At 48.2% G+C, this 22385-nt stretch overlaps 1 protein-coding gene across 1 annotated transcript in view; it reads right to left on the bottom strand.

The window, feature by feature from the left end:
- Nucleotides 1-22385, bottom strand: part of ADAM12 (ADAM metallopeptidase domain 12) — a 338285-nt gene that overhangs the window by 101646 nt on the left and 214254 nt on the right. Inside the window, exon 5 of the mRNA XM_040624298.1 lies at nt 15054-15130. Coding sequence (XP_040480232.1) covers nt 15054-15130 — 77 coding nt within the window. The remainder of the gene's footprint in view (nt 1-15053; nt 15131-22385) is intronic.

Below are 22385 nucleotides of genomic sequence, written 5' to 3'. Positions count from 1 at the left end.
CTGAGGGAGCGGAGGGTTTCCATGCAGAGCTCAAGGTCGAATTGACTTTACCTCATCTCTATGCCAATTTCTTCTTTAATATGACCTACTACACTTTAGAGATGTCTTAAAAATTTGGGCTGCCCAAGGGGCGCCTGGGTGGCTCATTCGGTGAAGCATCTGACTCTTGATTTCAGCTCAGGTCATGATCTCAGGGTTGTGAGATCGAGACCCACATCTGGCTCTGCATTCAGCACAGAGTCTGCTTGTCCCTCTCCCTCTGTTCCTCCCCCTGTTCTCTCTCTCTCAAATAAATAAATAAACTCTAAAAAACTTGGATTGGCAAAGATGGTCGTTGACCACTTGATGGCTTGGGGAGAGCATGCTGATTCCGCCGAGGTTGACTGAGCACCTGTAACATTCCAGGTTCTAGGTTGAGCCCAGCGCCACGCTGCCTGGAACTCACGGTCCAGCAGACAGGAAAGTGAATGCAGGGTCACCTCCGTGCGCCTGACTTTCTGGCCCATTAGACCACTTGGCGGCAGGCCATTTAGGTTGAGCTGTGAGATCTGAAGAAACCACATCCAGGGGGCAGAGTTAAGATGGTGGAGGAGTAGGGGACCCCTTTTTCAGCCGGTCCCCTGAGTCGAGTTGGATAGGTACCAGACCAGCCTGAACATCCACGGAATCAGCCTGAGACGCAGGAAGATACATCTGGATCTCTACAAATGAACATCTCCAGCGCTGAGTATTGAGGTACGAAGCGGGGAGCCATGAAACCGCACACAGATATGGGAAGATAAACGGAAGGGGGAGGGAGCCGCCGCGTTTGGGCACCAGGAAGCGGTAGCCACCTGCACGGGGGAGCGGGCAGACTCGTGGACCGGCACCCGCGAGAGAGCAGACTGAGACCGTGAGCCGGGAGTGCGCGCCACCAGACTGAAACGGAGCTACAGTGTGCTCACTGGAACCAGACTGAGACCGGGGAGCTCCGGGAGCGCACGGGGGCTGCTGGTGGCTGGCAGTGTTAGAAACACAAAGGACAGAGACGCGCCGGCCCTGGAAATGAGGGCTGGGACGCCGGGTGTGGGGCGCACAACCCGGGACGCTGTAGGGTTGAGCAGCACCAACAGAAACAGAGTTAAAGTGGCCAGAACATCAGTGGAGAACGGTCTGCAATCCCTCTGTTCTGAGACAGAGGCTGAGATTCGGCTGCTGCTGCTCTGACTCTCAGAAAAGGCACAGCACGTGATCCCGGCGTTCCGGAAAGGAGTCCCTCATCGGGCTCCTCCGCTGGGAGCCTGCTTCTTCCTCTCCCACTCCCCTGCTTCTGTTCCCTCTCTCGCTGGTTGGCTGCCACATAAATAAATAAATAAAATCTTTAAAGAAGAAGCCCACATCCCTAAGATCCCTATAAAACAAGGGGCACGGCCTGGGACCCAGTCAATAATTTGGGCTCTGGAAACCCCGCAACCTCTCTTCATCAGAATGACAAGAAGGAGAAGCCCCCCCCAGCAAAGAAAAGACAGTGATTCTGTGGCCTCTGCCACAGAAATAATGGATATGGATGTAACCAAATTATCAGAAATGGAATTCAGAGTAACGATGGTCAAAATGATGAGTAGAATTGAAAAAACTATTAACGAAAAGGTTACTGAGAATATAGAATCCCTAAGGACAGAAATGAGAGCGAATCTGACAGAAATTAAAAATTCTATGAGCCAAATGCAGTCAAAACTAGAGGCTCTGACGGCCAGGGTCGCAGAAGCAGAGGAACGGGTTAGTGAATTGGAGGATGGGTTAATAGAGGAAAAAATGAAAATAGAAGATGGTCTTAAAAAAATCCACGCCCACGAATGTAGGTTACGGGAGATTACTGACTCAATGAAACGATCCAATGTTAGAATCATCGGCATCCCCGAGGGGGTGGAGAAAAACAGAGGTCTAGAAGAGATATTTGAACAAATTGTAGCTGAAAACTTCCCTAATCTAGCAAGGGAAACAAACATTCGTGTCCAAGAGGCAGAGAGGACCCCTCCCAAGCTCAACCACGACAAACCTACGCCACGTCACGTCATAGTGCAATTCGCAAATATTAGATGCAAGGATACAGTATTGAAAGCGGCCAGGGCAAAGAAATTTCTCACGTACCAAGGCAAAAGCATCAGAATTACGTCAGACCTGTCTACACAGACCTGGAATGAGAGAAAGGGTTGGGGGAGCATATTTAAAGCTCTTTCAGAGAAAAACATGCAGCCAAGGATCCTTTATCCAGCAAGGCTGTCATTCAGAATTGATGGAGAAATAAAGACATTTCAGAATCGCCAGTCACTAACCAATTTTGTAACCACGAAACCAGCCCTACAGGAGATATTACGGGGGGTTCTATAAAAGTAAAAAGGCCCCAAGAGTGATACAGAACAGAAAGTCACAGCCAATACAAACAAAGACTTTACTGGCAACATGGCAACATTAAAATCATATCTCTCAGTAATCAGTCTTAATGTAAATGGTTTGAACCATCCCATAAAACGCCACAGGGTTGCAGATTGGATAAAAAGAAATGACCCATCCATTTGCTGTCTACAAGAGACTCATTTCGAACCCAAAGATGCATTCAGACTGAGAGTAAGGGGATGGAGTACCATCTTTCACGCAAATGGACCTCAAAAGAAAGCTGGGGTAGCAATTCTCATATCAGATAAATTGGATTTTAAACTACAGACTATAGTTAGAGATGCAGAAGGGCACTATATTATTCTTAAGGGAAGTATTCAACAAGTGGATATGACAATTATAAATATATATGCCCCCAACAGGGGAGCAGCAAGATACACAAGCCAACTCTTAACCAGAATAAAGAGACATATAAATAAAAATACATTAATAGTAGGGGACCTCAACACTCCACTCTCAGAAATAGACAGAACACCCTGGCAAAAACTAAGCAAAGAATCAAAGGCTTTGAATGCCATACTCGACGAGTTGGACCTCATAGATATATATAGAACACTACACCCCAGAACCAAAGAATACTCATTCTATTCTAATGCCCATGGAACATTCTCAAGAATAGACCATGTTCTGGGACACAAAACAGGTCTCAACCGATACCAAAAGATTGAAATTATCCCCTGCATATTCTCAGACCACAACGCTCTGAAATTGGAACTCAACCACAAGGAAAAATTTGGAAGAAACTCAAACACTTGGAGACTAAGAACCATCCTGCTCAGGAATGACTCGATAAACCAGGAAATCAAAAATCAAATTAAACAATTTATGGAGACCAATGAGAATGAAAATACAACAGTCCAAAACCTATGGGATACTGCAAAGGCAGTCCTAAGGGGGAAATACATAGCCATCCAAGCCTCACTCAAAAGAATAGAAAAATCTAAAATGCAGTTTTTATATTCTCACCTCAAGAAGCTGGAACAGCAACAGAGGGACAGGCCTAATCCACGCACGAGGAAGCAGTTGACCAAAATTAGAGCTGAAATCAATCAAGCAGAAACCAGAAGTACAGTAGAGCAGATCAACAGGACTAGAAGCTGGTTCTTTGAGAGAATCAATAAAATTGACAGACCACTGGCAAGACTTATCCAAAAGAAAAGAGAAAGGACCCAGATTATTAAAATTATGAATGAAAAAGGAGAGGTCACGACGAACACCATTGAAATTGGAAGGATTATTAGAAATTTTTATCAACAGCTATATGCCAATAAACTAAGCAATCTGGAAGAGATGGAATCCTTCCTGGAAACCTATAAACTACCAAGATTGAAACCGGAAGAAATTGATTCCTTAAACAGGCCAATTAATTATGAAGAAATTGAGTCAGTGATAAACAACCTTCCAAATAACAAAACTCCAGGCCCGGACGGTTTTCCTGGGGAATTCTACCAAACATTCAAAGAAGAAATAATACCTATTCTCCTAAAGCTATTTCAAAAAATAGAAACAGAAGGAAAGCTACCAAACTCATTCTATGAGGCCAATATTACCTTGATCCCCAAACCAGGCAAAGACCCCCTCAAAAAGGAGAATTACAGACCGATTTCCCTAATGAATATGGACGCCAAAATCCTCAACAAGATACTTGCTAATAGAATCCAACAGTACATTAAAAGGATTATCCATCACGATCAAGTGGGATTCATACCTGGGATGCAAGCGTGGTTCAATATTCGCAAATCAATCAGCGTGATACATCATATCAACAAGAAAAGACTCAGGAACCATATGATCCTCTCAATCGATGCCGAAAAAGCATTTGACAAAATACAGCATCCTTTCCTGATTAAAACCCTTCAGAGTGTAGGAATAGAAGGTACATTTCTCAATCTCATAAAAGCCATCTATGAAAAGCCTACTGCAAATATTATTCTCAATGGGGAAAAGCTGGAAGCCTTTCCCTTAAGATCAGGAACACGACAAGGATGCCCACTCTCGCCACTATTATTCAACATAGTACTAGAAGTCCTTGCAACAGCAATCAGACGACAAAAAGGGATCAAAGGTATTCAAATCGGCAAAGAAGAAGTCAAAATGTCTCTCTTCGCAGATGACATGATACTCTATATGGAAAACCCAAAAGAAGCCACTCCCAAACTATTAGAAGTTATAGAGCAATTCAGTAATGTGGTGGGATACAAAATCAATGCTCAGAAATCAGCTGCATTTCTGTACACGAATAACGAGACCGAAGAAAGAGAAATTAGGGAATCCATCCCATTTACAATAGCACCAAAAACCATACGTTACCTTGGAATTAACTTAGCCAGAGACGTAAAGGACCTATACTCTAGAAACTATAAATCACTCTTGAAAGACATTGAGGAAGACATAAAAAGATGGAAAGATATTACATGCTCATGAATCGGAAGAATTAACATAGTTAAAATATCCATGCTACCCAGAGCAATCTACACTTTCAATGCTATCCCGATCAAAATACCGAGGACATTTTTCAAAGAACTGGAACAAATAGTCCTTAAATTTGTATGGAAACAGAAAAAGCCCCGAATCTCCAAGGAACTGTTGAAAAGGAAAAACAAAGCTGGGGGCATCACAATGCCGGATTTCGAGCTGTACTACAAAGCTGTGATCACAAAGACAGCATGGTACTGGCACAAAAACAGACACATAGACCAATGGAACAGAATAGAGAGCCCAGAAATGGACCCTCGGCTCTTTGGGCAACTAATATTTGATAAAGCAGGAAAAAACATCCGGTGGGGAAAAGACAGTCTCTTCAATAAATGGTGCTGGGAAAATTGGACAGCTACATGCAAAAGAATGAAACTTGACCACTCTCTCACACCATACACAAAGATAAACTCCAAATGGATGAAAGACCTCGATGTGAGACAGGAATCCATCAAAATCCTAGAGGAGAGCATAGGCAGCAACCTCTACGACATTGGCCAAAGCAACCTTTTTCATGACACATCTCCAAAGGCAAGAGAAACAAAAGATAAAATGAACTTGTGGGACGTCATCAAGATAAAAAGCTTCTGCACAGCCAAGGAAACAGTCAAAAAAACTAAGAGGCAGCCCACGGAATGGGAGAAGATATTTGCAAATGACACTACAGATAAAGGACTGGTATCCAAGATCTACAAAGAACTTCTCAAACTCAATACGCAAGAAACAAATAAAACAAATCTTAAAATGGGCAGAAGATATGAACAGACACTTTTCCAATGATGACATACAAATGGCTAACAGACACATGAAAAAATGTTCAACATCATTAGCCATCAGGGAAATTCAAATCAAAACCACACTAAGATACCACTTTATGCCAGTTAGAATGGCAAAAATTGACAAGGCAATTAACAATTGCTGGAGAGGATGTGGAGAAAGGGGATCCCTCCTACATTGTTGGTGGGAATGCAAGTTGGTACAGCCACTCTGGAAAACAGTGTGGCGTTGCCTTAAAAAGTTAAAAATTGAGCTATCCTGTGACCCAGCCATTGCACTACTGGGTATTTACCCCAAAGAGACAGACGTAGTGAAGAGAAGGGCCATATGCACCCTAATCTTCATAGCAGCATTGTCCACAATAGCTAAATCATGCAAGGAACCAAGATGCCCTTCAACAGATGACTGGATTAAGAAGTTGTGGTCCATATATACAATGGAATATTACTCAGCTATCAGAAAGAATGAGTTCTCAACATTTGCTGCAACATGGACGGCACTGGAGGAGATAATGCTAAGTGAAATAAGTCAAGCAGAGAAAGACGATTATCATATGGTTTCTCTCATCTATGGAACATAAGAACTAGGAAGATCGGTAGGGGAAGAAAGGGGGGTGATCAGAAGGGGGAATGAAGCATGAGAGACTATGGGCTCTGAGAAACAAACTGAGGGCTTCGGAGGGGAGGGGGGTGGGGGAATGGGATAGGCTGGTGATGGGTGGTAAGGAGGGCACGTATTGCATGGTGCACTGGGTGTTATACGCAACTAATGAATCATCGAACTTTACATCAGAAACCAGGGATGTACTGTATGGTGACTAACATAATATAACAAAAAAAAATTAAAAAAAAATCCATCCAGGTGAGCGACCTGGACTTAAGCTGTGAGGTGCCAGGAAGGTGGGGAGCGCCTGGCATCAGACGGGTGGGCTCCCTCCATCTGCTCTGCCCCCTGAGATTCCTTTCTCCTGTTGCTTTAACAGCTGAGATTTCTGGTCGATTTTTTCAAATGGGTCAATTCAACTTGTCTGTTAAGTTGTAAATAATAAAATAATGATGCTGTATAAAAGCAGAACTTTTTAAAAAATTTTTACAATGGTTGTCTTTGCCTTAAATTGCAAATAATTACTTTCATTATAATGGTAATTTCTGATTTCATGGACCATAAGACTGGTTAATTCCACCCTTTGAAAAATAAGTTGATGGACTCTTTTTCAATAGTATGGGGCAAGAAGTATTTCTGCATTTTGTGCTATATTTGATTTCATTATATAAAATTTAGTGCAGCAAACTTTATATTATACGGTTTAAAGGAACATAATAATTATGTACTTATTGGGGTAACAATAGACTTGCATCTGAATACTTTTATGCAATTGAATTTTTAAAAGAATTCTGTGCTATCTCCCACATCGAAGGCCAGTGCTAAGAGCTCTGGGGGCTACAAGCAATGTATCAGAAATGCTCCCCATCCAGAAGGTCCTTACGACAAGTGATGGGATTGTACAGCAAGGTATGCCAGCCAACTATCAATGGAGTAAGGAAGGACAGGGGCCCTCACACAGGGATGTGAGCAGGTTTTATAAATCACCCGCTCCGCGCTGGGAAAGGGCCGTCTGATGGTACCTGCGAGGCGGGGTTGCTCTGCACCGAGAAGAATGTTTGGGGGCGGGGCTTCCTGCAGGTAGCACCATGTGATTCGGTGAAGCTTCTAAAGCCAAATGGGAGGTGGGGAGAGAAGCCCGTCCCGGGCAGAGGGACAGCAGAGACAAAGAGGGTGAGATGCATGAGGCATGTTCTGGAAACAGCTGGAAAACAGTGCGGCTGGAATTGGGCGGGGGGCTTCCTCATGGTAGAGCCGTCCCTGCCCGTGGCTCTGGTGAGCATCACAGGAGATCACGCAGACGTGCCTAAATGCGGGGGACACCTCTCTCTAGAGACAGAAGCTGTGCTCGGGATGGGGCGACTGTGTCGTTTGGTGTGGGGGTCTGTGGCTCCAAGCTGCGGCATCAGGATGGGGCCCCTGATGGTGGGGCCTCAGTTAGGTGCTCGGCACACCGGTGGCAATAACGCTGCGCCTACCCTCAGGAAGCAGAGACTGTAGTGATGATGAAGAAGAAAGTCCGGCAGCCCCTGCGTGTCATCACCACCCCAAGGGACATGTGTGCATGCACGTGTGTGTATATGCATCTGAGCATGTGTTAGTATGTGCGTGTAAGCACACAAGTGGGAGTGTGCAAGTGGACGGGATGACAGTGTACGACGGTGTGTGCGTACGAGAACACAGGTGCAAACATGAGTAAGTGTGAGTGCACATATGCGTTGTTCTCAACTAGCCTAAACCCCATTTAAAAGTAAAATCAGTATTATGACCCATACTAGTTTACAGCCCTAGATACCAGCTTCCTCGTCTAGGACGTGAACGGTGGGCTTCAGTCTGTTAGACCACAGGTGGTTCCTTCAGAAATGAAGCCTCATTTCGACCACCGTGCCTGCAGGTGATGGGAGAACTCGTGGCTTGTCCCAAAACTGTGAGCCCCCGAGACTTGTGTCAGACACGGGTAGGAGCTGAGAAGGTGGAGCAAGAGAACGAGAAGAAATGGTGAGAGACAGTGTCTTCCCTCAAGGAGCTCATGCTCCAGCCAGAGAGCTGAATGGGGATGGGAAGGTGGCATTTATGAACAAAATCAGGACCCAGGGACACACTGTCCCAATGCTCCAGCAGGAGAGTGCCAGGGCTGGACGTCTGCCCTATGACGGAATACAGCAGGTGCACCCCTAGGGCGGGAGCAGACTTCTGTCCTCAGCTGGGTCCCTGTGCAGAGCGGTGTGGAGGAGTCCCTGACGCCCACGGGGATGCTGTGGGTTAGGTACTTACGGGCAGGGGGCGCGAAGCACGAAGCAGGGAGAGCAAATGAGAGTCCAGCGTGTCGCAGGAGAATCATGCACTGGAACCGTGCTAACGAGGACTGAGCATTTTGGGGACACACAGGCTAACAAGGACTGAGCATTTTGGGGAGACATAGGATATAGCAGAAAATTAACTTATACCTGAACTTTGCCTTTGACTTGGAGTCCTTTCAAAGTAAGAATAGACTCCACGGCTGCACTCATTTTTATGACCTATTTTCCACGTTGCACTCTATCCCCTCTATTAAAAAGCTGTTCCCTCTTCAATCCTGCTTTCTACTGGGATCTTCATGCTTTTCTCTCTCCTTATCTTTCCCCCCTCAAGCTTCAGATGAAGAGGCTGTCTTGCTTGCTTCCCTCCTCTCTTCTCTCTTCCAGGGCTGAGGTTTTTTTTTTTTTTTTGCTCCCCATCTTTGATCCAGCCTTTTTGAAGCAGCACAGGACATTCCTTCTCTGCTTTTTTTCTGCAAAGCTGTAATCTGCTGGGCTCTAATTAATGTGTCCCTTAGGACATTTGAGTTTCCCTCCACATTCCTAGATCTGAATGTGTTTTTGGGTCACACCATACTGAACATAATTTTTAATGCCTATTATTTTTTCTCTAAATCCACCGGGCTGGTGCCACGATGGCTGCATTTCCCCTTTATCTCCAGTCTCCATCGATTCTTCTTCCAGTGGGCAGTTGATCCAGGAGAGCTTTTTCCCTGGTCTGATTCTCTACTTGCAAGATCACAAGGTTGACTCCATGACTCCGGAATTTCTCTGTGGGTGCACGGTCTGCTGCTTTTGTAACAACAGCACAAAGAGCTGGAAAGTCCAAATTCTCAGGAGCGCCACCCACACTCAGTGTCCCCCATCATCGTCCCCACCCCTCTTGGTGATCGACACCAGACGATGCAGCACCCACTCTTCTGACTTCTCCTGAAACCCCAGCCACCGGTAATGTCACGGCACTCCTCTTTGCCAGATTATGGTCTATGCCAAGTACCGCGGAGGGAACATCGTCCAGGTGCTGGAGACGAGAGGTAGAGGCTGAGAAGCAGATGCTGCTCAAACTGGGCAGAGAGGTTGACCTCTCTGTGTGGGAGGACAGGTACCTGCACCTTTGGTGGACAGCCCTCGGAAGAAGGATGGGAATTGTGACCGAGGGGCGTGGCCAAGCACAGAAGGCAGATTTACCGTATTTGAATATTACTCTGGGAATACTCTATCCAATTGTTCCTCTTCATTTTTTATTTTTTAAATTTATTTTTTAAAGATTTATTTATTCATTTTAGTGGGAGGGAGAGCACAAGCGGGAGGGGCAGAAGGAGAGGGAGAGAGACTCTCCAGCAGACCCCATGCTGAGCTCGGAGCCTGACCCGGGGCTGGATCCCACGACCCTGGGATCACGACCTGAGCCAAAACCAAGAGTCAGATGCTTAACTGACTGAGCCACCCAGGCTTCCTCTTCATTTTTTTTTTTTTTTTTTTTTTGAGAGAGAGAGAGATTGAGAGAGAGTATGAGCAGGGGAGAGGCAGAGCGACAAGCAGATTCCTCGCTAAGCAGGGAGCCTGATCTGGGACTTGATACCAGGGCCCTGGGATCATGACCTGAGCTGAAGTCAGATGCTTAACCAACTGAGCCACACAGGTGCCCTCCTCATTTTTTAAAACTAATTGATTAGTGTCACTGGTTTGTAGTTTTACTTATTATAAAAAGGAGCTTTTAGGAATACCGTGGAGATACCCCTTTCTCTACCCATCAAGAGTTTGATATGCCTATGAAAATCACCTGAAAATTACCAGACCAATCCTGATGCTTCTGTTAATGCCTGTTCTCGGTTTTGATGGTCTAAAACTTCTTCATAGATGTATGGAAGCCATTGTTGGAAGGGGACTGTTTGTTTCTTCCTGTCCCGGCCCTCATTTGTCCTTTCTCTGGCAAAAGCTCACTGGTTTTCCTTGGTGCACTCACCCTCCCCACTGCCTATCCTAGGGTTTGGGTGTTGTTCACCCCCAGCCTGACCCAGAGAGTTAAACCAGAGCATCAGCCCACCACTGGCCACTGTGGTTGTCTCAGGGATAGGCCCATGACCCAGTCAGGGCCAATCAGATGTGTTTTGGGGAACTCTGCTGAACTTGAAAGAGGAGCCCTCATTCTTCTACTTGCCCTCTGAGGATATAAGCCTGGGGCTGCCTACAACTCCTCTGTCACCACAAAGAATAAGCCATATGTGAAAATAAAACCAACACAGAAGAAAGTAAAGGCTAGAGTGGAGAGATAATGGACTCTGATAGCATTAGTTAGACCCTGGATCCAGCCATGCCTGTAGCCATCTCTGGCCTTTTAAGCAGCATGAGTCTACCTCTAAGTTTTGTTTGTTTTTTTTTTGTCAGTTCGAATTATCTTTTTCTGTTATTTGCACACATTGACCTTTAGGTTAACTTAGAGGCTAGAAATACTTAGCCTTCAATAAATGGCCTTTGAACAAACAGGTCCATCTTTTAGGCTCTGGAGAGGTGCAACATAAAGTGTGGATTTGTGGATTTTCCTTTTCCAGGTGTGTATTAGAAACTCTCTACTTTTAAGCATGTTGGATGCCACACAGGGTAGGTGTGATTTCCACGTATGATCTTTGCCACCATGGTCTTGCGTGCATCCGCCATGTTTCCCTTAGGAGGAGTACAGCTTTGCATCGAATTAGCCCAGAAGTACTGCACCTCCCCACTGGCCCAACCCCAGAATCAAAGAACTTGAGACAGTCTCAAGAGTCTGATGGTTCTTCCTTTGGCTGCTCACTCAGGGTCAGGCACGGGACCAGCTTTCCTATATGGCATGGCATTAATTTTCAATACCACCACTTTAGCTGGACACTTCTTTCTATTTTAACATAAGAAAACTGGGGCTCAGAGAGGTCCGGCCACTCATCCACTGTCACATAGCTAGTTCACTGCCTGGGCTGTTGTGCTCCAGGGCGGAAAAATCTGCTGTTGGCCCCAGATTATCCATCTTGAACTGCTCACTCCCCTCCCTCCCAGATGCCCTCAGGTCTGACCCCGTCCTGTTCTTCATCTCTGTTCACTTCTGTCTCCCCCAGGAGCCTGAGCTCTGGTTTTTCCATCAAGACGGGGCTGTGTCTCCACATAGCTCCTTAATCCTCTAAATGACCCCGTTCTCACTCCTCCCTTTATCCCTCTCACCTTCCCACTGTGCTCCTGGCACTCATGGTCCATCCTCAAACTACCCTCCCCCCTGACCTTCCCTCCTCACCCCATCTGAAACCTGACTGACCCTGTTGACCCCAGCTCGCGGACAGCCTTTTGAGAAGACACTACATTGTTCCAAGTCCCTCCCTCGTGCACATCGGTCCACGGGGAGCAGCCGTCCTCGCTCCGCATATCATCACTTGCAAATGCTATCCTCCTCCCCTTCCTCCTCCTCCGGAGCACCCAGCACGCCTGTTGGGCCTGCACGTGTCTGGGAGGCCCTGCCTCGTGAGACGCTCTCCCATGGCTCGCTCAGTCATCACCCAGTCAGTAGCAGGAGAGTGGTCCCTTCGTGTATTCGTGTCCCACACTACCTCGGGGGAGCGAGTCTCAGACACAGAGCACTTTCGGTGGAGAAGGCAATGGTCAGGAGCTTATCAGATGCCAGAGGCAGCAGCCTCTCTAAACCCCAAAAGAAGTTTCTGGACTCTTGCTTGTCTGCAGGTGCCACTTCTGCCGGGCTCCCGTCACTCGGCAGGATTCCTGGGAAGGTGTCTAGCTGAGCTCTGCTCCTTGGCATCCTCTCCCTACAGCCTGTTTCCCGCCCTGCAGCCAGAGTGACCTGTGTGAACGTTAAGTCAGACCTCAGCACAAAGTTCCCGTGACCCCGTCAGAGAGAGGGGAGAGGCCAAGGGCCTTCTCCTCCTCTGACCTCAGCTTCCCCTGCCTCCTCTCCCCGCCTGGCCGCAGCCACACCGGCCGCCCTGAGGCGCTGCCAATCCCGGGCATTTTCCTGTATCAGGGGCTTTGCACACGCTGTTTCCTCGGCCAGGAATGTGCTTCCTGCAGACCCCGCACGGCCTACCTCACCTCCCTCAGCGCCAGCACCGAGGAAGGCCTCGAGGAACATCTGCCGAAGGGACGACTAACAACAGGAGAGCGGCAAATCCAGCAGCAACGAGATAACTCTGCTCACATATCAGATTAGCAGATGTTTCAAAGTTCAATAGCGTGCTATAAATGGGATATCAAAAACGCTGTCCAAACGCAAGAGCGTGCAGAAATACGTGTGCGTACACACTCGGTGGAGTGAACCAAAGAGACTGAAGTCTCTGTCTCCTGACTTGCAGAGACGGAAGGATCAGGGTAGAGTGACGTGTATGATGGGACTCTGTTTTTATAAAAATAGAGAGACACACACATGCACGGGGGCTTTGCCTGCACAGGATGAGGAGAAAGCTGGGAGGGGCACCCCCGGCTGCTGCCATGTTTTACCTGAGTGGAGTGGAAGCAGGGTGAATGGGGGAGGGTTAGCTTTTTGTACATTTTGTTGGGTTCCAGTGGTAAACACTGGAATAAACTGGGTGTGTCAGGGATTGGGGAGGGTGTGAGGAGAGAGAACACTCAGCTCTGACGGCCAGCGTGGGAACTAGGACAGGCACTTGGAAGAAGGTGGCGGGACTGTTGCTGGCACAAGTGAAGGCCCTTCTGCCTCCACACGGCACCTGCTCTTTGTGCCCACGACCCCCCCCCCTCCGGCCCCCAGGCCCTAAACACTGAGGCACAGACCGCCTGCGGCCCCTGGTGCAACCAGTGCGGTCTGCGATTGAGAAAAGCTGGAAACCACCTAAATGCACATCACGGAGGCTGTGAAGAGATAAGATGTGGCAAATTCAAGCATATTTGTCAAAGGAAGGAGCCAGTCCCACATGCGCCAAGGAGGACGGATATCAAAACAATGCTGAAGACAAGAGCAAATTGCAGTGTGAGACAGGATGCCCTCTCTTGACATCTGTAAATTGTGCAGGAGCCCTGGGTCATGAAGAACAGGCCGCAGCTTGGAAGGATGCGTGTTCCACGTTAATAGAGGGCGTCCGGGGGCAGGGAACCGGATCAGGGTGGGAGATGGAGGGGGCGGTGGCACGGCTGATGGACTGCTCTGCTCTGGGCCCCTGACACGCAAGTGAGGAGAGAGGGGCGGACAGGAGGGACAGGAGCGAGAGCGGCAGGGCCTGAGCAGTGGGTGCTGGCAGGAGAGCCCCACGCCCGGGGCGCCGGCCCCACGCAGGACGGGCTCCCCGCAGCCCGAGCGCACCTGCCCGCACTTCCCCGGCCGGGTGCCCCCCACAGCCGGGAGGGGGCTTCCCGGGCTCCGCGGGCCGGGTTACACGGGGGCTTATTCCCCAGGGCTGTCGATGAGGCGCAGGCCACAGTGATTCGTTGTTAACTGAAGAGTATTTGTTGACCGGCTGCTGTGTGTCAGGACGAGCCCGAGAGAGCGCCCATCTCCCGCTGAGGCTCAGGGGGGCTTCTGGCTTCATGCAGCTGCTCACACCCTGATGAGGGCCAGGGTAGCCACCCCTTCCCTCACCCTTGCAGAGCCTGACTGACCCATGTGTGTGTGTGTGTGGTAGCGCGTGTGGCACGTCCTGTCTGTGTGTGGTGCCGTGTGTTGGGAGTGTAGAGTGTCCCACGTAGGACTCCCAGAGGCGTGGGGTTCCTGCTGACCCAGAGGGCAGCCCTGGTCTCACTCAAGCTTGGCGTGCCCTCCCAGGCCCTCGGTCCCCCCGCTATGGAACCCAGGGTCCAAGCAAAACAGGACTTGGGGGAAACAAGCTGTTGGGTCACAAACCCAATGAATGAATCCAGGCCGAGGCAGCTGGAAGTTTGTCAGACAAACCAGTTTTCGAGGGGAGCACGTGAGAGCCAACTGCTGGTGAATGAGTGTGATCTGGAAGGATGAGCCTGGAGGGCTGGCTCGTCCAGCTACAGAAGGGGGCTGTTTCCTGACACATGCCGCAGCCTCGTAGCAAAAGCCCCTACAAACCATGCCTGGTTCAACTCACCTTGATCTCTGTTCAACTGGTTGCTCTGCTCTGCCTCTTACGGAGGGGGGGGCCTTCGTGTGTCTACCAAGCAAGCAGCCTGAACGCCAATACCTGAGCTCCTACCTTTTAACACCGGGAATCATTAAGCACAAGAGCCACATAAGTGAAAGATCGTCACAGAATCCTTGGATGTAGAAACTCAGTCAGTTCAATGGTTCTCAACCCACCAGGCCCAAGAACATTCTAGAAAGAGTTGCCATAGCAGAGAAACTAAGATCCTGGGCACGCTGTGCTCCTGTGAGGTGTCCGGCGGGGCTTCTCTGTCTCATGGGGTAGAGGCTCAGGCCCCATCATTTACTCTTGCTCCTTGAGAGCAAATGGGAGAAGAGGGGGTGGCAGTCGTGCTCAAGATGGGAGCCGGCCTGTGAGGGCCACTTACCTGAGGCTAGAGCAAGTGCTGAGGCTGGCTGTGGAACCAGAGTACCCTTGCACGTGTCCGTGGTAGTAACAGTGACCCTACAAGGAGGAGAAAGTCGGTTCAGTCATATGATTTCGCACTCGCTCACGATAAGCCAACTGCCCCCAGTCACCTGCTCCTGCTTTCAGCTACGGGATTCCCTTTTGGCATAAATTATCGAACCAGTGGTCTTAATATTTAATGCTAAGCCCAGCGTGACCCGGCCAGGATCTCTGGCGGGAAGGTCTGATTTACTTAGAGATGATCAATGGGGTGTTAAGCTGCATCCCGGTCCCACCCTTGTCTCTCTGACACCCTTCAGGGAAGTTCTGATGCTGAGTATTTGACAAAACCCAGCGGCAGAACAGATCTCACAGACATCACTGTCGTACCCTCCTGTAAACTGTCCTTCATAACACATGAGGGCCCGTGCGGCAGACTCGAGCACTCTGGGAAGTGTAACAAAACGAGGCCTTAATCTATGGCTTCTGGACCAGAAAAGCAGGTGAGGCGGCAGCTGGAGGGGACTGCCCTGAATTGCCCCATCAAGACTGACGGTCTCTCTCAGCAGGAAAAGAAAAATAGGAAGGTGTTCTGGGTCTACGACAGAAGTCCCCGTGTGACGCCTGCAGAATTCCCCTTCTTGAATAAGGTCACTGCTTGCAACAAGACACCCCAGCACAGACACTTCCTTACTGAGACAGAGATCTGTCCAGAATCCACCTAACTGATGTGGCCGCCCCACTAAGTGGCTGACAGGCAACAAAAGCTAAGCGTGCTCCGCTCGTCTTGTCTGTGGCCTCTGCACACCGGCCGCGTGGTCCTGCAGCAGAGGCCACGTGGAAGGAGCGGGGTCGGGGGTGTTGGGCTTCAGCCCGTCCACGCTGTGTCTGCGGCAGCACACGGCTCCCTTACTCATGGTGCTTTAATTCACTCTTCCCGGGGCAGGGCTTGTGTGCAGCTGTTGTGCCCAACGAAACTGAAATCCCAAGACCACCTTGACTTTGCTAAGAAAGAGGGCTGGATGGGACTGAGTGGCCAATGACATCCAGTGACACCTCGATAAAGGAGTCCAGGTTTTCTGCCACCAAGGAGAGGACAGACTTCTGGGACCATCCGAAAGGCAACTCAAGGAGGGAGATGAGAGTGCTGGACACTTGTTAGTTTGACTTTTCTTACCGATTCTAGGAGTTCTCCAAAAATTCAAGGTATCAATACTTTGCCTACTATGTGAGAAATGATTTTTTTAACTTACTTATAATATCTTTGGTTGTACAGTTTCCAATTCTTATAAAGTCATATTTTCCATCTTTTTATGAATTTTATGTACTGTGGCTTTCCTCAAGGTCACATGTATGTCCTTTTTGATTTTCCTCTATTTCCATAGTCATATACTTAGCCCTTTAATCTACCTGAAATTTATTCTTTGAGGGGTGTGATGTTAGAATCAGTTCCCCACAAATGGAGACCCAGTTGTTCCCTGCCACCATTTTCCCTTTTCTGGTGATCGGGGGTGCTACATGTCACATGTGGGGTGCCCGCGGTGCTGCTCTGTACTCTACCACCTGTCCCACTTGAGACCAACCTCCATTTGTCCATTCCCGTGCCAAGACCGCCACACTGTTTAGTTCCTATTGTTCCATTACACATTTGGATGTCAGACAGAGCAAGTTCTCTGTTTTTTTTTTTAACGTTTTTTTTTATTATATTATGTTAGTCACCATACAGTACATCCCTGGTTTCTGATGTAAAGTTCGATGATTCATTAGTTGCATATAACACCCAGTGCACCATGCAATACGTGCCCTCCTTACTACCCATCACCAGCCTATCCCATTCCCCCACCCCCCTCCCCTCTGAGGCCCTCAGTTTGTTTCTCAGAGTCCATAGTCTCTCATGCTTCATCCCCCCTTCTGATCACCCCCCCTTTCTTTATCCCTTTCTTCCCCTACCGATCTTCCTAGTTTTTATGTTCCAAGTTCTCTGTTTTGATTAAGATTAAGTTCACATACCACAGGATTCCCCTTTTAAAAGCATACGGCTAGCAGGTTCACAATGTCGCATAGCTGTCACCACTGTCTAACTGCAAAACGTTTTCGTCACTCCGAAGACAAACCTCATCCCCATTAGCCCTCACGTCCCTGGACCCGCCCCTCCTGCCTCAGCCGCTGGCAACCCCTCACCTACTTCCTGTCTCTACGGATTTGCTCATTCATTCATTTCGTGGCCCTGGATTCATACAACACGTGGCCCCTTGTGTCTGGCTTCTTTCAGCATAATGTCATTCCTTTCTACTGCAGAATAATATTACGCGGTCTGGAAATGCCAAATTTTGTTTATCCATTCATCAGGTGATGGGAACTTGGGTTGTTTCCACTTCTTGGCGATTGTGAACAGTGCCCCCCTGAACATCCGCACACAACTTCCCGCGTGGCTGCAGAGTTTGGTTCTCTCGGGTGTAGACTATGATACATGATTTGCAAATATCTTCCTCCACTTTGTGGGTTGTCCTTTCATTTTCTCGAGCATCTCTTTTGAAGCACAGAAGTTGATCGTTTTGAGGAGGTCTATTCTTCTCTTTGGGTGCTTACGTTTTTGGCGCCATATGTAAGTAAGAAACCATTATTTCAAGGTACTGAAGATTTCCACCTGGGTTTTCTTTTAGGAGTTCTACAAGTTTAGCTCTTATAGTCACACCTTTCATCTACCTTGAATTAATTTTTGGATATGTCCAGTTTCATTCCCCTGCATATGCCGATGCATGTGATCCAGAGCTGTTTGCTAAAGGGCTGTCCTGGCAACCTTGTCCAGGGCAGGTTTTCTTTGGTTCTGTTCCTCTCTTCAGATGTTTCTAGGATATTATTGCCTATCTTCTCTTCCAGGTGAATTTTGGAATCAAATTTTAAGCTCTGCAATAAGCCACTGAGATTATATTATTAGTATATTAATAACGTGGTTAATAATCCATTGTAATAGGGGCACCGGGGTGGCTCAGTCAGTTAAGCATCTGCCTTCGGTTCAGGTTATGATCCTGGGGTCCTGGGATTGAACCCCACGTTGGGTGCTCTGCTCAGCTGGGAGCCTGCTTCTCCCTTTCCCTCTGCCCCTCTCCCCCTGCTTGTGCTCTCTCTCTCAAATAAATAAAATCTTAAAAAAATAATCCAGTGTTATAATCCATGAAGATCCATTTTTCTATTCATGTACATGGTATGTTTCCATTAATAAGGTTAGTTTTTTGTCCTTCAGTCTAGTCTTGTTTTTTTTTTTTTTTCATATTGCCATTGAAAAGTTTTCATCAGGCTTATTCCTAGGTATTGGGTGGGTTTGTTGACACCACAAATAGGATCTTTTTTCCTATTACATCTTATACATGGTTATTTTTAATGTAAAGGAAAACCTTTTTTTTTTTTAAGTTATATCAGATCATCTTATCAGCTTTGTTTATAGTTTGTATAAACTTAGTAGCCTATCTCGGATTTTTTTTATGTTGTTGATTATATCGGCTGCAAACAACGACAGTCTGTGGCTCTTTTTTGGCCTAAGTCATGTTGAGGAGTGCGGTGGCTAGGGGCGAAGGCAGGGGAAGGGAGTCACTCACAGAGGGAAAGCACGTGCAGAGATGCGAGGCAATGGAGGAGGGGTTGGCAGTTCAGGGACGAGGGTTAGTGCTGCTTGACTGGAAGCTTCCAGGCAGGAGCAGGGCACTCACAGCCATGGTGAGGCTGACCTCTCCAGTGAGCATGCGGTTCAGGGAGGAAGGCATCGGGACGGTGGCGGGAGGTGGGGGGAGAGGGGTGGGACGAAGGCGTCCTGACGGTGGTGGGGGACACCTGTTCAGTGTGCCATATTACATATCCACCCAGACCTTGCTGTCAGCTTGCCTTTTTAGCTTCCACATGAAATTACTTTCGAAAGGCTCCATGGCCCCCTCTCTCTGGATAAGTGGGCCTGTGTACTTAAGGGAGTTGTGATGACAATTCTCTAATTACGAGGAGGTTATGTAACTGGATCGTCATGCCTCAGGGCACCAGAGGGATCCCAGCGTGGGGATTTCAGTCCTGGGTGCTCAGCAGGCACATCAGAGCGGAGAGGATCCAGAAAGCGAAAGAGCAGGAGACGACCAGTTCCGGCTGCCCAGGGCACCCGGGATCACGGTTTCTGTCTGCTACCCATCATACGCCACAGATTTGCCTCATTTTAGAGAAATATGAAATGTTGCATTGGCAGCTGAGTTAAACAACGAAAAACCAAGTGGTGACAATAATCTTAATTACTGACCTCTGAAATTTCAAACTCCTCTATTCTCAGTCTCAATTTATTTTTTAATAGATTATTTATCAAAACGTACATTCAAATTAAATACCCAGAAATAAAAGCTCATTAAAGCATGAGCCGAGAACAAATTAGTATAAAATTAATTTCCAGTTCAGCAACTAGGTTGAAGGAGTGCTGACAACAGAGGCGGGGCTGGGCCTTCGCTCTCATGAGCTGGTCCGGAAACCGTCCCGTCTCTCTCAGTCACGGCCAGAGCGCATAACGTGCTTCCTAGCACTAAAACGACTTCCAATTCGTCTTAGACAGCTAACAAGCCCACCGCTCACTCCTTAACTTCTTAGAGTACCAGGCGTAACTACTAGAACTCCAAATTCCAGATTCTCCGGGACAATTCCAACGTCATGAAGTTTTAATTTTTTCAGTATGATGTGCCACATGCTGACACAAATGTGATTTCATTCTTAGGACGCAGGAAGTCATATGGATAAACTCAAACTCAGAAAGACGTACTCATCACATCATGTGCCCCATACATGGTTGTGAATTTGATTACGAGGACTGGAAGAGACGAAGCCTCCCACTCTCTGGGAGGTTTCGCCCCCTGCGGTGGTGGCGGAGGCAGGGGGAGCAGCGCCTGCTCTGGGGCCTCCCTGTCGTCTCCCATCGACTGATGCTAAGAGGCAGGAATCCACCAGGCCTTGTGGATTTGCAAACAACTGACTATTGGATGTGGGGGTGACCATGCCAGTGAGAGACATAGCAGGCATTCCTTACGTACAGGGAAGTCGTGCACCCAGGGCGCACTGCAGCCACTGATCCCAGCACTTCCCCTTGCAAACACTCCCAAAGCATCCCCTTCCACAGCCTCCAGACTGTCAACTACCGTCTCTTTTTATCCCACTCTTGTCCGTAGAGGCGTCGCTGAACAAGACACTGTCCCGTTAGCACGTCGATGCTGCCTGTTCTGCTGATCCAATACATTCTATTTCTACCAACAAAACATAAGCTAGAAAACAGCCCCAAACATGCATAACCACAAAATTACATCTTTTCCTTTACAAAACCTCTAACCATGTATTTTATATACTTATTACTTAACCTAATGCATTTCCCCACTCCAGTAAAATAAATTTTCCTTCTGTTTAATACTATCAATCAAATGTAATGGTGGGGAAGAGGGAGAGGGAATGAGAAGCCTCGAGCTCGGGAAGAGGAGCCCTCCACCCTCCGCCATATGGGAAGTAAAATACAAATTCTGTTACCCAACTCCCAGGGGACTAGGAAGAAAGGAATTTTATCTGCTAAATTGCTAACAAAAACGGCCCAACCTTGTGATTCAAAAGGACTGGGAGCAGACAAAGTCCATTAGGGAATATGCTGAGTGAAAATTATTTTCAATGCCTCTTTTCCTCGGGAAGTTTATAGACCCCCCCCCCAACACCATATGCGACGTGCCAAACGGCCTTGATTTAGTATTTGAATCACACAGTGTTCTAGCTGGAAGGAAGCTTCGGGCCATCCAAGGCCAACCTTCCTCCTTCAGGCAACCCCCTTCCCGAGCAGATACAGAAACTGAGGCCCTGACTGGCTGAGTGGCTGTCGATGGCCACAGAGTGGGTCAGTGGCACAGCCGGGACTAAGACGTAGGCCTCCTGACTCCGGGCCAGACGGCTTCCCTCTGTGTCTTGCTGCTGTGAACACGTGACCTCATGGGTCTCTCTTCTCTGAAAGAAAAGCTATCACCTAAAATCCAAACTTGGATGGGACGCCTTCCCAAGTAGAACAGAGCCTATGGCAATGGCACTTGGGGACCGTGGGAAAGTGATTTCCAAACCCGCAGAAAGCCCTGCAGATGGAAGGGGTATAGGGTAAGTGAGTGTGTGTGGGCGCGTGGAAGCGTGTGCACGTGTGTGGGAGCGTATGTGTGTGTGCATGTGTGCACCTGCATGTGTCTGTGTGAGCTACTGGCCCACATGCGTATTTCGGCATGATCGTGGTCTAGGTCGTGTTCCCCTGTACGGAACTTCGGGCCCCACATACCACATGTTTGCTTGAGGCTAAAACCCGGTGGCGGTGCGTTCGAGCAAAGGAAAAAGTGATTTTGCAGCCCCGTGTGTTTCTCTGGCTGGGCTACATCACGCTCAGCCTCGAGAGTGTGTAGGACGGGATGGCTGAGAAATAAGGCACTATACCCATGCTCCCAGGGCTATCTTTGCTCTCGGCTCTAACAAGAACCATGTCTGGTTAAACGACTATAAAGGACGAACCTCAGGGGCCATTCACATTATTTCGCTCTGCTGGAATTCTGCATCAGGGAACACATGCTTAAGAAATCATGTTCACATTCCTCAAGACCTCCCAGCGAATTGGGCCTGGAAACAGGATGTCTGCAAGAGTGAGAGCGCTCAATGGATCCCGAGTCAAAAGTCTTGGAATGTGAGACCTAGAGTCTCAGTTTTTAATCTGTAAAATGGGAGTGACACTGACTGCCCAGGGTTTTAGGGATCCAATAAACATTACACGTGGAAGCAGTCTGTGAAATGTAAGGCACCGCCATAGACCTCGAATATGAAAATAGATATTGTAGACACACCGTGCCATAAACTCAACTTCACTCCATGCTAAACCCTTTGCTGAATGAATGAATGTGTGAGAGCAGTAGACACACTGGAGAGAAGGGGGCTGATTTTCTTATACTCCTGCGTGGGTTCCTAACTCCCAGCTCCAAATCCCCTTGCATGTTGTGTGGAACTCTGTAGAACAGTGAACACAAGCTGGAGGGGCCCGGCGGGAGCTGGGTCAGAAGAGCAGAAGGGCTGGTTGCCATTTCGCGGGGACACAAGCTCCTGAAGTTGCCGTTTCACGGGGACATCACCCCCTCTCCTGGCTGCGGCCCCTTTTCTCATCCTGCTATCCTGATATGGAGGGACTTCCAAAGCGACATACAGTCCAGGGTGGCTATGAATTGTTGTAGGCAGTGGCTACAGCTGGCTCGCTTTCCTAAAGGCCTGACTGTGTGTCAGCTTCAAGTGTCTGTTC

This window comes from Ursus maritimus, unplaced genomic scaffold (genome assembly GCF_017311325.1).
Source record: "Ursus maritimus isolate PB19 unplaced genomic scaffold, ASM1731132v1 scaffold_7, whole genome shotgun sequence".
Lineage (NCBI taxonomy): Eukaryota > Metazoa > Chordata > Mammalia > Carnivora > Ursidae > Ursus > Ursus maritimus.
This window is presented reverse-complemented; position numbering and strand designations above follow the sequence as displayed.